We start from the raw sequence: 13,337 nt of genomic DNA on the forward strand, positions 1-13,337 counted from the left end.
CTTCCTGTTTCGTCTTTTTGTCATTACTTTAATCCCTCTCCATGACAACACTGTTCCAGATATCTTACAATTGTTTGCAATTTAAATCTTCAGTGTCATTGTTTCATGTTGACCGAGTTTGATGGCGATTGCATGAATCTCCTACGAGGAGTACTTAAAAACTCAGAGCCTCATTATTCAAAAATCCACATTCAAACCAAAACATCAGAGCTAATGATTGTAAATTAGAAAGTTTTCCAGCTTGATGAGAACAATATATGTACTGAGTTTGGTGACTGTAGGTAAGACTAACCCCCAAACGTTTGTCAAACGGTGGCGCTATAGAGCCCCTCCTCCCCACCCATTTCTAAGGCTTTGCCCATGTCTTCTGGCCGGCAACTCTGATGTGTGTTGAGTTTCATGCAATTTGAAGCATGCTAAGTGTCTCAAACTCCCCCATAATGAATATTAAAGTTTAATGCGTTGCCATGACAACAGTATTCAAGATATCATGAATCCTTTGACAGGTGTGCATCTGCTATGTCTTGACATTCTGACGAAGACTGAAGCAAATCAGGTAAAAATAAAAAAGCATTTTGAAAGTGACACTTCCTGCTGCCAGTTGGAGGCGCTATGACTCACATTCATGTCATCGGCCTCCTACAATGAACACAGCTGAAGTTTCATAAAAATCAATGTATGCAGAAATTATAACACACATCCTGTTTCCCTTTTCGCGCCATAAATTCGTTTCATCACCACGGCCAAACCGTTCGAGATATCAAAAATCTGCTCCCAGTTTAACATCCTCAATGTCTTGTCTTCACGGGCCCTAATGCAATTCCATCTATATCTACTATTACTGGTCATATTCATCATGATAAAACCATATGAGCAAATACAAATGAGTGTGAGACCAGAAGCACATTAGGCAAAATAAAAGAAGCCAATTTATTACGCTGACCAACTTGGTTTAGTCAGTTCAAGATAAATACTTTTCGGGGTAAGAATGTCAACACAAAAGAACCCTGCTCAACCCTGAGAATAAGATTCGAAAAGACATTTGAGAAAAACAACGCAAACAAAAACTGTTTTTGGTACATTTGGTATGATGCTAAAATGTGACGATTCATTCAAGTTAGAGAAAAGAAAAAGCAAACAAATGACATTTGCACAAAAGTATGGCACACAACACGAGTCCATTAACAGACATGAACATTACACGAGCTGCCAAATACATCAGGCTGAAATTGGCAGAGATTCCAGACTCATCTTAAACTTTGGACAAAAATACTGACATGTAAATACTCTTAACGTGTCATGTTTAATGCACTGCGTCGCTTTCATTAAGAATTAAAGAAGTGCTTCCTGGGTGAAAATCATAAATACACTGATTTGTCTTAGCAAGGCAGCAACAAATGAATAAACTCACTTTTATAAAGGAATTACAGATTAACCAGTTGAAGTTCAACATTTCACAAACACTTAAAGTTCAAATTAATGCTTTCTCAAGTCAAAGTTTCCATTGCATGTGCAAAAAACCAATATATCGACTTTCCTACAGGTCATTTCTAATGGATCATTACTAATGCAAGCTTACACTAGTTAACTGTTTGCAAAAGTCAAGGAGACGCATTTAAGTGCATAGAACCAACAAGAATATCCACTGGCTGAGGTGAAAATGAAGTTATATTCAGTTATCTGTGATCTTACATTAATATTCAGCATTTCTTACAAAAAAACTACATTTGTGAATCATACAATTAATGCAACTGAAAGTGAACATTAAATGTTCTCGACGTGTTCAGAGTGGATCTCGCTCTTAAAGTGTGTAAATGTGCTGTTATCAGTTATCTGGATTTTGGCCATGAATTTACTCAAAAAAAACCAAAAAAAAAAACCATCTTTTCCCAAATTTTTTTTTTTTTTTTTTTACCCAAAGTGCCCTTCAAAAATGCTTGCATAAACCCCAGCTGTCGCTTTCACAACTTTCATCATGTTTTCCTTCACTTCAGCTTAAATGTATTTTGTAAAGGACGATTTTTCATGACTGGGTGCGACTGAATATATATATAGTGATGATTATGAAGAGGGATTTACATTCTGACAAGCATTATATTTAAAATTCAGTTCATAAATTATGACAGAATTAACAAAAAAATTATTTCAGAAAAAGGAATTTTTCAACAGCAACAAAAAAAAAAAAAAAAAAATTATTTAACAATAATAACATAAATTTGCCCCCAAATATAAATATGACAAACCCATATTGTGAAAAAGTATACTGTCAAATGAAACGAGCACACTGGCTTTGTGCTGTGGTTCAGCTTTAGAGGTTTTGTCTCCTGCTTTGAGCCGCTTAAATGTGCAATTCACTCCGACACGCCCGACGTTCCCCACCCAAAACGACTTGTGAGTCTCACGAAGTGCCATCTGTGTGACAGTGACAGATGTTATGAGCAGTGCAACAGCAGAATCATTAAGGTGTTCAGGTGTTTCTGTCAGCAGCAGAGAGAATCTGAAGGTCCCGCGGTCGGCGAACAGGAACACGCCGCTGGAGGTCAGAGGTCAAACGCACTCTAAAAAAAAAAAAAAAAAAACACTGTATTTTATGAAATACATAAAACATGCACACATTTGGATTCTGAAACTTATTTTCCAGAAAATATAGTATACAGTGTACACGTGTTGAGCTCAGACCTTGCAGAGGATCCTCTTTCTCCAGCGTCACCTGTTGATTTGACCATATGATGATCCTTTAATGGACTTGTTCTAATGCGTCAGACAAAAGAAACGAGAAAAAAAACAGGAAAAAAGCACAATATTTAGCATCTTAAAATATTCAAATAATCAAATCAAATAATGAAATACTTTACATTGATTGTCATCTAAAAAAAAGGTAGAAGAAAAAATTATACATATACCTTGTGCCTTCTGCATTTCATTGAGAAATTATCCTCGTTTAATACACAACCTATAATAAAGATGAGAAAACATCAATTAGTCCTGAAGAGTGTGTGTGTGTGTGTGTATATATATATATATAAAATAATAATAAAAACTAAAACAGAAGAGGAAAGATCTCAATTTTCTGTGTTGTTCTGAATTCAATAACTGCTGAAACACCAATTGTTGACTCCACCTTTGAACTAGAAATTATATATTTAAATCTTTTCTTTCATGCACAGGCAGATTCGCACTCTTATTTCCTGTGTCTGTTTCCACGTGTGTCTGACCACAGGTTTAAACACGTCTGCTGTGCAAACGCAGACACAAAAGTAGCTGTTCACAGGCAAATCGCCATCAAAAGGCCTGTTTCGAAACACAATGCAATGCATTAAATCCATTAACAAAATCCATGACAAAAAAACGATCGTTGACGCCCTTTTTCCATGACTAAGACGAGACGACATCGACCACACCACAAACTGGCTATAAACATGCAATACTGTTGATGAAAAAAAGACTAAAATGTATTTTAAAAAATAAAAACTTTACCAAAATACCTTTATACCTTCTTCACAAGAAGAAAAAAAATATTTTACATTGTTTTTAACAAGCCTCCACGCCTGCGTTTGCCAGATCTCACGAGTTTAAATCCCCCAATCAGAGCTTTTCTCCTGAAAGCAAACATTTTCTGCCTGATGCTTTAATTTAATATTTACAATCTGGCAACCATGCGCACACACTCTCTTTACACTGAGAATAAAGCGCTGATAATTATTGATCTCCACTGAGCTATTAGCGTAAAGTAATCAAAAGTTACAGCATTTGGAATCAAGGTATCCTTTTTGTTTAGCCCTCGACGCCCCCTAATGGGCATTTTTAAAATCGTTCTTCCATGAAGAATATCACATGATCAACACTTTGGATTATGTTGATTTTGGACTCATTTTAAATCGGGAGCATCCACTGTAAGTGATGATGTGCCATTTTCTACGATCTATGCATGTTTCATGAAGTTATAAGCAAAAACGGCACGTGAAAGCTACATTAGATTTTAGTTGGCGCCTGTGGGGTGTTATGTCTTGTAACTCTGTGAGGAATATCTCGAGATCGATGCATTGGATTATGCTGATTTTGGACTCATTTTAATCGTGAGAATCTGCTGTAAATTTTTCACAATCGGAGCATGTTTCATGAAGTTAGGAGTGAAAACGTGACATAAATGCCACATCTGTATGTTATTTACCTTTGGGTCTTGCAGAGCTTCATGTACAAAAACTCACTCAAAATTAGTCAAAGCCCAAAACAATTATGCTTGTTGTATTCTACTCCGTGAGACTTTTCAAATGACATATGACTAATATGAGCTGTATGATGTTTTTGACACACTGCAGTACATAGTACAAAAAAGTATTATATAAATTATGAAAACTTTGTTTTTTTATTTATCAGCAAATAACTCAGCACTACTTAGGAGTTAATCAAAGTGGCTACATTCATTGTAAAGTTCAGACTCTAGGCTTTCAAATGACACCTATTTTGTGTTGATCAAGGCAGTAGTTAGATTTTTTTTTTCGTAGCTAGGTGGCGCCCGCCGGTGGTACACTGCGCTTTAGAGGGACTACTCGGCAATCATTAAGACTTGATTTCTAAGCTTTAAAATGATACCTATTTTGTGTTATTCCTGTCAGTGGTTGCTTTGTAGTTTGATTATGACTTTTTTTCGAGGGGAGGGGGGGGTAGTGTACCACCGGCAGTACACTTCGGGTTTAAAGGGTTAAAGAGGTCAAGCATTTAAAGTGACAGACGACGAAACTGCAGCGTGGTTAGAATAAACACAACAATATCATTAGCTGGTGTTGACGCTGGTACAGTTATCGCTCTTGGTGTGAACGGGCCTTAAGGCTAATTAAAAAAACAGCTGGCAAAATCAACGCTACAACATGCGTATATTGTGCAACAGAGTCTCTCACCTGATTGCACCGCACATGTGTAGTGGTACTTGTTTGGGCAGCCTTTGAAAACGCAGCCCAACGTCGCTCCCCTTTTTTGACAAGTCGAACAACCCTGGAGAAACAAACGATCGAGTGTCATTACTGCAGAGCGTCTGACGTTAAAGAATCTGTGTGTTCGAAATCTTACCGATGCTTTCGCCAACCTGACGGCTTTTTCCAGCCCGTACAGTTTTCCCCGAACCAGAAAGACACCTGCGGACCATATGGCACAGTCCACGTGGAGCCAGTGCTCGCTAGCGTCAAGAGGAACCACGGGAGGGCTGAACCAATCAGTGGTGGAGTCTGTCCTGGGTCTCTTCGCTGACGGACTACTGGACGGCTCGGTCCATCTCGAAGCCGGCGACTCCGCCAGCCTGCGAAAAGAGTTTGTCCAACTGCCTCCTCTAAAAGACGAGTTGGAGTCACTATTGTCCTCCTCCTCCTCTGGATTGGAAATGACTTTGGAGGCCGATTTGTAGCCTTCAGGGTAATACGGGCCATGCAGGTCTCCAAGGTCCATCGCATTCGATGATCCCCCGCAGAGACAGCAAACTAGGACGTCGCTCCGCGTGCCGTCCACGCAGACTCGTCCATACTGCAGTCCAGGCGTCGCTGGCATCACGCCGGACACAAAGCCGGCAGACGCTGACTGCTTTCCCCGCTTGTTCTCTGGATAGTTGACAACCGTACAGGTTGGGAAGTCCTTGAGATGCACGCGCACATACGGCCTGAAGGTGTCATCCCGCACCTCCTTCTTCTCTTCCTTGCAGTTCAGACATTTCAGTTTAATTTCGGGTTCCTGCGGAGAGAAAAAGGATGTGCGGCCGACTTTGTGTTTCTTTCTTTTCCGCTTGCCAGCATGAGATTTCTTCGCAGAAGTTGGTCGTTTGTGAGCAGTGACTTGTTTTTGAGGCATCGGTAAGGAATGACAGTTTCTTTTCCTTTCGGAGGACTTTTTCTTTGTTGATTTTAAGAATGCATCTAAAGTCTTTGCAGAAGATGAGGTAGATTGTGTGGCTTTGTTTCTCCTGGAGCGCCTGATTTCTGTTTCTTCTTTCTGTAAATGCAATGCCGTCTTTTCTTCGGCCACATCCTGCATCCTTTCCAGGGAAGTGGAGGACACGTTTTTCTTGGACTTTCTCGCCTGAGATTTTATAACACGAACACGACTTGGTTTGTACCTGGTGGGTTGGATGTTTTGAACAATGGCTACCATCCTTGTGCCTCTTCGGGCTCTTGGAGGCAGTTTCTTCCTCTCAAAAGTCTTCTCGGTGGTGAGCGAAGACAATCCATCGCTTGATTTGAATGCATCCGTGTCTGTTTGTCCTGCAGATGCATCATTGACCTGCATGGACTCGGTTGGATTGTTGCAGGACGATTCGGTCTTCGCATCCGACTCCTCTTCTTGCTTTGCATCATCCACTACTCCACTCTGCAAACTTGCAGCCTGCGGCAAAGCGCAAACATTCTCTATTTGCTCTTCTGAAGGTGATTTGGGATCTAACGGACTAATGACGTCTTGGTTTAACGGCATGGTGAAGCTCGCAGCTCCATTCTCGTTCGTTAAAACGACCGGCTCCTCGGATCTGGAGATGAGAAAGACAAGCTCCGGGTTTGCGTTTGGACACAATCCCTCCGCATCCGTGCCATTGTCCTCCGGAAATCCTCCCTCGAAGGGTCCGACGTTCCACAGGGCATTAGCAGCTCCGTTCTGAAGTTCGTCCATGCTGATGGGAAACCTGCACTCGCTGGGATCGGCTTGTAAAGACTTGAGTGTTTCCAAAGCAAGGTTTTCCATGTCCGGAGGTTGTTGAAGGTAGCAGAACGCTGCCACGTTCTCGACGACCTGAGCCGGCGTCATGAAGCTGAACTGCTCGCAGGCTGTTAGTCCGACCGGCACGGACACCTGCTGGAGACAGTGTTGGTCCACGTCCACCGTAAGTGGCGCGTCTCCCGCGTCTGCCGCCAGCTTGCCAGGATCGTAGGCACGAAGGAATGCCGAAGGAACGCCATACACCGGGGAATGCTCTGAGAAGACATGCGACCGGCTCAGGTATGAGAGCATGACGGCCGTGTTGGAAAACGCATTATCCGGTTGGATCTGGTCTGTGGGAAGCGGCAGCAGGTCAGAGTCGTTCTCTGGAAGAACCGTCCCATTGCTGGTCCCAGGATTGACGAACCAGCCCGGCGTCTGCACAACACGCAAGGCGTCGATGGGATTCGCTTTCAGCAGACATTCCTCACCGTTCCGCGTCAGATCGAAGATGTTGGGAAGGCCGCAGGCCGACGACAGATCCTGAGGCTGTAAACCATCGGAGTTGCTGGGAGGCTCTTCCATATCAACTGAGAGCAGAAACAGGACTGTCTGTTTTATTTATATAGCACCATTGAAGGGTTAGTTCGCCTAAAAATGAAATTCTGTCATTTATTGACCCTCATGTCATTCCAAACCTATAAGACTTTTCACCTTCAGAACACAAATGAGATTTCTGTCCCTCCATTGAAAGTCTATTCATAAAATAAATCCATATGAATGAAGTTTGATTGAGTGTCCGCTTACCATATTTTAGTGCTCTATGTATGGCTGTTTATATGTGAATAAAATCTAAATTAAATCATATAAAGCGATTGTATTCCTTCAGAAGACTTGGATTAAACTGCTTGGTTCATATGGATTTATTTTACCATCTCTTTATGAACGTTTTGAAGTGTCCGAGTTTTGGTTCAATAGACGTTCAATGGAGGGACAGAAATCTCTCAGATTTCATTAAAAATATCTTCATTTGTGCTCTGAAGATGAGCGAAAATCTTGTGGGTTTGGAACGGCTAGTAAATGACAACAGAATTTTCATTTTTGGGTGAACTAACCGTTTAAAAACAATGCAAGTTGACCAATGTGTTTTACAACAATAAAATGCAAAGGCTAAAATAATAGAGACGATAATAATAATAATAATGAAAATCGCCCAGTGCAAAATACTAACATCATACTAAAGTCTTCACTCTTCACTGCATTACTGTTTATATTGTCATAAAATGTAAACTGTATTATCGCATAGCTCTATATGTCAAGTTGTATGTATGTATATATAACTTTATTTGCATACATACAGTACATTTATGTAGGGTGATATATATATATATATATATATATATTATATATATACATACACACACACACACTATATAGCAAATCTCAATTTCTTGATTGTTTGATATATTGTTGTAAAATATTAACTAGGCTATATTATTGCTCTAATCTGGTAAATGCGACTATAAGCCATGAAGATATTGTTTATTGTGAAAAGCGTTATACAAATAAATTTGGTTTGACTTTAAAAATCAAAAATATTAAAAATAACAACAATAATAATAAAAACCAAAGATCAGATAACTACTTTTAGACTCTCTAAGATGATATGCCAAAGAAAAAAAAATAGGTTTTTAATTTGGACTTGATAAAATAAATGATGTTAATGTTCCACTAAATTATCAACACACTACTTAATATCAGATTTAAACCACTTTAGATTCACGGAATCAGTGCATTTATTATGAGATTAAGTCACAACTATGACATCTATTTTATATAAATAAAATAAATAAGAAAAATAGATTAAAATGAATTATTAAAAAACTTTAAAATAAATAAGAAAAAGATTAAAATAATAAAAATAGATAAAAAAAATGTATATAAAGGAATAAAATAAATATTAGATTAAAAATTAAAAATATATTAATAGAGTAAAATGATTAATATAAATAGATTAAAATGATTTATAAAAATGGAACAATAAATAAACATTAAAATAAATAATATTTATAAATATTTATATACAAATAATAATTTACACATATTACATTTATTTTTGACAGTATAAACTAGTTCTTTATACATAAATATTTATAGCTGCCTTTTAAATTTCCCTCGCATGAGGATACAAAAATTATGGAAAAAAAAAAATAATGCAAAATTATTAGATCAAGGCACAACTATGACACCTACTTTATATTAATAAATAAAATAGATTAAAATGAATTGCAAAAGTTAAATAAAAATATAAAAATAAACATAAAAAAAAATATATATATATTAGTAAAAATAATTAAACTAAATATTTTCCAAATAATATTTTACACATATTACATTTATTTTTGACAGTATAAACTAGTTCTTTATACATAAATATTTATAGCTGCCTTTTAGATTTCCCTCGCATGAGGATGATGCAAAAATTATGAGATTAAGTCACAACTATGACACCAAAAGATTTAAACCACTTTAAATTCATGCAATCAGTGTCGGTGACGCTTTTGCACAATAGCGGAAATATTACGCAAGAGTTTCTGCGCAAAGAAGCGCTTGCTTAGAAAAGACAAGCAGGCATAATAAAGCAATGTGTTGCACAAAAGTAATATATTGTGGTATTTTAATATATACCACATTACTCTATATCTACTCCATATACCATGTTTTATAAGTATTATACACCGCAGTAATGAACAAACACCATATTCATGTGCTGAGGTGCTTTAACCCTTTGGTGGTCTTCGATCATTGTACATCAAAAAATCTTTTTTACTTCATCAGAATGGTACAAAACCTGGCAATTGTTATATATGAACACACATATTGAAATAAATGGTGCATAATTAAGAGGTAAATATAGTCTAGTACCATCAAATGACCCGCAAAGTACAAAATATTACATAAAAACAATTTCTGAAACAAAACGTAGTACATTAATTTAATTAATAATAATGTATATTATGATTACCATGGCATTTTAATACAGTTAATGTTACTACGCATCAAGGTTTTTACACAACATTTCAAAGAATACCACGAATCACTTTCTGTACTTCAGGTTAGTGTCTATTACTTTTGTACTCCTGTGTTTGATTTAAAACCGCAAACTCACGATGAGGCCTTCAAATAATGCCCACAACAACAGGTTTTAGTTAACGCGTTCACATTTAAGCGCTCTGATGGATTTATTTAAATCTGGACCTTTTTTAAATCAGTTTATCAGTGCTGGGTCACTGCGACTGTGATTCTCTGTCGCTTTTTCCGTGTTATGCTAACGTTAGCATAGCATGTTGTTAGCATGCGGGCTAACATATATTCTGGCGAGAATAAAACAGCGCGCTCAACAAACGCATGTCGTAATGAAACCTAATCAACCCCAATTAATTGATCGCAGATTAGACGCTATAAACGCGCTCTCGGCTCGGTTATAACGCACTGCGAGCTGAACAAAGAGCGCGCGTGCACCGCAGCCTCCCTCCCTCACTCACCCGAGCGGAGCAGATGCATTTATTCGCCCATCCCGCGGCCACTGAACACTCCTTCAGCCGCAGCCGCGTGTGTCTCAACGGAGTCTGGAGTTTGGACTGAATAACGCGTGAAATAAGAGCTTCGCATACTTTAGTTGTCCAGTGGTTTGGTCAAGGCTGCGCTGCCGTCGGTCACGATGAGCCGTTGCGCAGCATTATGGGATTTGTTGTAGTGAGTCCAGAGAACAGAGCTCAATGTACTTATAATGCGACACAACATATTCCTTTAATATGGAAGCCCATTTCCGCCACATCAGGGAAAGGAAAAAAAAAAAAAAAAAAAAAATCATGCATAATTATGAGATGAGGTCAAAACTATGACATCAAAAGTCGAAATTATTACACACCAGGTCATCATTTTGACTATTTATGTTAATTATGACAAATCAAAATTATAAGACAGTCGAAAAAAAAACAATCATGCAAAATTATGAGATTAAGTCACAACTATGACAACTATTTTATATTAATAAATGAATAAATAATACAAATAGATTAAAATGAATTACAAAAATTAAAAAATAAACCGATTAAAATAAATTCCCTCGCATGAGGATGATGCAAAATTATGCCCAAAAAAATCATGCATAATTATGAGATGGAGTCATAAATATGCGATCAAAATCATTTGACTATTTATGTTAATTATGACATAAATCAAAATTATAGTAAAGATAGTAAAAAAACAAATAAAAAATAAAAAAATCATGTAAAATTATGAGTTTGTCGCAACTATGACAACTATTTTATATTAATAAATGAATAAATAATAAAAATAGATTAAAATGAATGATAAAAGTTAAATTAAAAAATGAATAAGAAAGAGATTAAAATAAATAGAAAATATATTAAAATAAAAATTGTATATAAAGGAATAAAATAAATATTAGATTAAAATTATATATATATATATATATATATATATATATATATATATATATATATATATATATATATATATATAATTAATCTACTTTTATTATTTATTTTATAAAATTAGTTATATAATTGCATTTAAATAATTAGTTTAATTATTTTTACTATATATATATATATTATATAAAATTGGTAAAAATAATTAAACTAATTATTTTCCAAATAATATTTTAGACATATTTATAAAATTTATAAATTGGGTCTTTATACTTAAATATTTATAGCCACCTTTTAAATTTCCCTCACATGAGGATGCAAAAATTATGCAAAAAAAATCATGCATAATTATGAGATGGTCATAAATGTGACATCAAAAGTCGAAATTATGACATACCAAGTCATCATTTGACTATTTATGTTAATTATGACAAATCAAAATTATGGGATTGTCACAACTATGACAACTATTTTATATTAATAAATGAATAAATAATAAAAATAGATTAAAATGAATGATAAAAGTTAAATAAAAAAAATGAAGAAAAAAATTAAATAAAAAAATAGATTAAAATAAAAATTTTATATAATAGAATAAATAATACAAGTAGATTAAATTGAATTATAAAAGTTAAATAAAATAAAAATAATTAAAAATAATTAAACTAATTATTTTCCAAATAATATTTTAGACATATTTATAAAATTTATAAACTAGGTCTTTATGCATAAATATTTATAGCTGCCTTTTAAATTTCCCTCACATGAGGATACAAAAAAAAAAATCCTGCATAATTATGAGATGATTTCACAACTATGAGATTAAAATATTTGTTAATTATGAACATAAATCAAAAATAAGATATACATACTAGTCATAATTATGAGATGAATTCATAACTATGACATCAAAAGTTGAAGTTATGACATACTAAAAGTCATCATTTTGACCTTATATCAATTATGAAATTAAGAGTCAAAATTATGATGTACTAGCCATGTCAAAATTGACTAATATTTATGACTTTTTAAGTCATAATTTCGACTTTTCATCTCAAATATGACTCTTTTGACTTTAGTCATAATTATGATTTACAAAAGCATGATTTTATTTCTTTTGTGGCAGAAATGGGCTTCCATATAAATGTGCGCAAGTACATTACAAATACAGATTTCTCATGAATAAAGTTAGATGATATTTTGGGAATAATTTCTCAGCCAAAATACATCATGCAGTTAAATTGACTGACAGCCGTAACTTTCATAATAATAATAAACGACACATTAATCAGTGAGAAAGAGGGTGCAAAAATATTTATTGCTAATAAACCTGTCGTCAGTTCGTGTACATTTGCGGTATATTTACAATAATGTATAGATGAATGGAAATGTGAGACAAAAATTCATAACATTTAAATAAATACAAAGGACTGCCACTGAACAACACTACAGACTTTATCAGCTTGAAGAAACAAAAAACCTCCCAATCTCGTGAGTGGACCATTAATAATTCATCCTTCAGACCGGCCCGAACCCTCCAGGTCTGTTCTCGAGTCTCTTACAGTCAACAAACGGTCCTTGATCGAAGACTTTCGGAGACGCAGCAGTTGAATGATGCAAGCGTTGACTATTTTCTGCATCCCGTTTCACAATAAAGAGCATATGGAGCACATCTAGCGTCACACGCGTGATTACGCTACTGTCGGTTAGCTGCGGCGCCAGCGATCTGTAGTGTCGAGTCGTTACGTAGTTACTTAGTCCACTTCACACAAACTAAAGAGTTAAAACAGTAGCTTACACAGTCGTGTTTAGTGTACGCATGATAGATGCTTCATTAAAAACAAAGTATTTACATTAAGACATGGCGATGAAAACCCACGAACAAAATGTCACAGTAACTGAAGTGCATGAAATGCAGACTATAGACATAAAACTCAAACTTCATACCATGTTTAATATGCGCTGTAGCTGTGATCAGTGTCTCTAAGTGATTAATTACTGGGCTAAAATACGCTGGGTCTTTATTAACATGCAGCAAGGCCGGTGGACGCGTCCGTGTCAGAAGTCCTTCGTGTCCTTGTTGTCGAACAAGTGAAGCCTCTGCTCAGCCGTCAAACCTTCCTTCAGACTCTGAGGACGGAATAAGAGACACTCAGATATACAAGGTTTCATTTTGTGCATGTAAATAAATGCCACATTCAAAGCAAC

At 35.9% G+C, this 13,337-nt stretch overlaps 2 protein-coding genes across 7 annotated transcripts in view; both read right to left on the reverse strand.

Moving 5' to 3' along the window:
- Nucleotides 1-906: 906 nt before the first annotated feature.
- Nucleotides 907-10,506, reverse strand: si:dkey-94l16.4 (uncharacterized). 2 transcript variants are annotated; one of them, XM_051914989.1, is made up of 6 exons: nucleotides 10,347-10,506; nucleotides 5,068-7,262; nucleotides 4,899-4,992; nucleotides 2,904-2,953; nucleotides 2,680-2,751; nucleotides 907-2,558 (listed from the first exon to the last, which is right to left on the reverse strand). In XM_051914989.1, exons 2-5 carry the CDS (start codon nucleotides 7,255-7,257, stop codon nucleotides 2,707-2,709), a joined length of 2,379 nt encoding a protein of 792 aa, XP_051770949.1. In that variant the 5' UTR covers nucleotides 7,258-7,262; nucleotides 10,347-10,506; the 3' UTR covers nucleotides 907-2,558; nucleotides 2,680-2,706. The 2 variants fall into 2 exon arrangements, with proteins under 2 accessions (XP_051770949.1, XP_051770948.1); XM_051914988.1 differs by having other exon boundaries at nucleotides 10,218-10,506.
- Nucleotides 10,507-12,428: 1,922 nt separating this feature from the next.
- mprip (myosin phosphatase Rho interacting protein) overlaps nucleotides 12,429-13,337 on the reverse strand; it is a 56,132-nt gene continuing 55,223 nt past the window's right edge. For all 5 annotated transcript variants that reach the window (XM_051914370.1, XM_051914371.1, XM_051914369.1 and 2 more), the window contains one exon: nucleotides 12,429-13,259. Coding sequence is in view for 3 of the 5 variants with exons in the window: in XM_051914369.1 (XP_051770329.1) it covers nucleotides 13,188-13,259 (72 nt within the window). In the remaining 2 variants the exon portion in view is untranslated. The remainder of the gene's footprint in view (nucleotides 13,260-13,337) is intronic.

Source organism: Ctenopharyngodon idella, chromosome 12 (assembly GCF_019924925.1).
Source record: "Ctenopharyngodon idella isolate HZGC_01 chromosome 12, HZGC01, whole genome shotgun sequence".
Classification (NCBI taxonomy): domain Eukaryota; kingdom Metazoa; phylum Chordata; class Actinopteri; order Cypriniformes; family Xenocyprididae; genus Ctenopharyngodon; species Ctenopharyngodon idella.

Bases quoted from the DNA above. Each gene is read 5' to 3' on its own strand.
- si:dkey-94l16.4 (XM_051914988.1), bottom strand. The intron at 2,954-4,898 runs GTGAGAGACTCT...TCTTTATTATAG, and splicing joins CACATGTGCGGTGCAATCAG to GTTGTGTATTAAACGAGGAT. The intron at 2,752-2,903 runs GTATATGTATAA...CTGACGCATTAG, and splicing joins TGAAATGCAGAAGGCACAAG to AACAAGTCCATTAAAGGATC.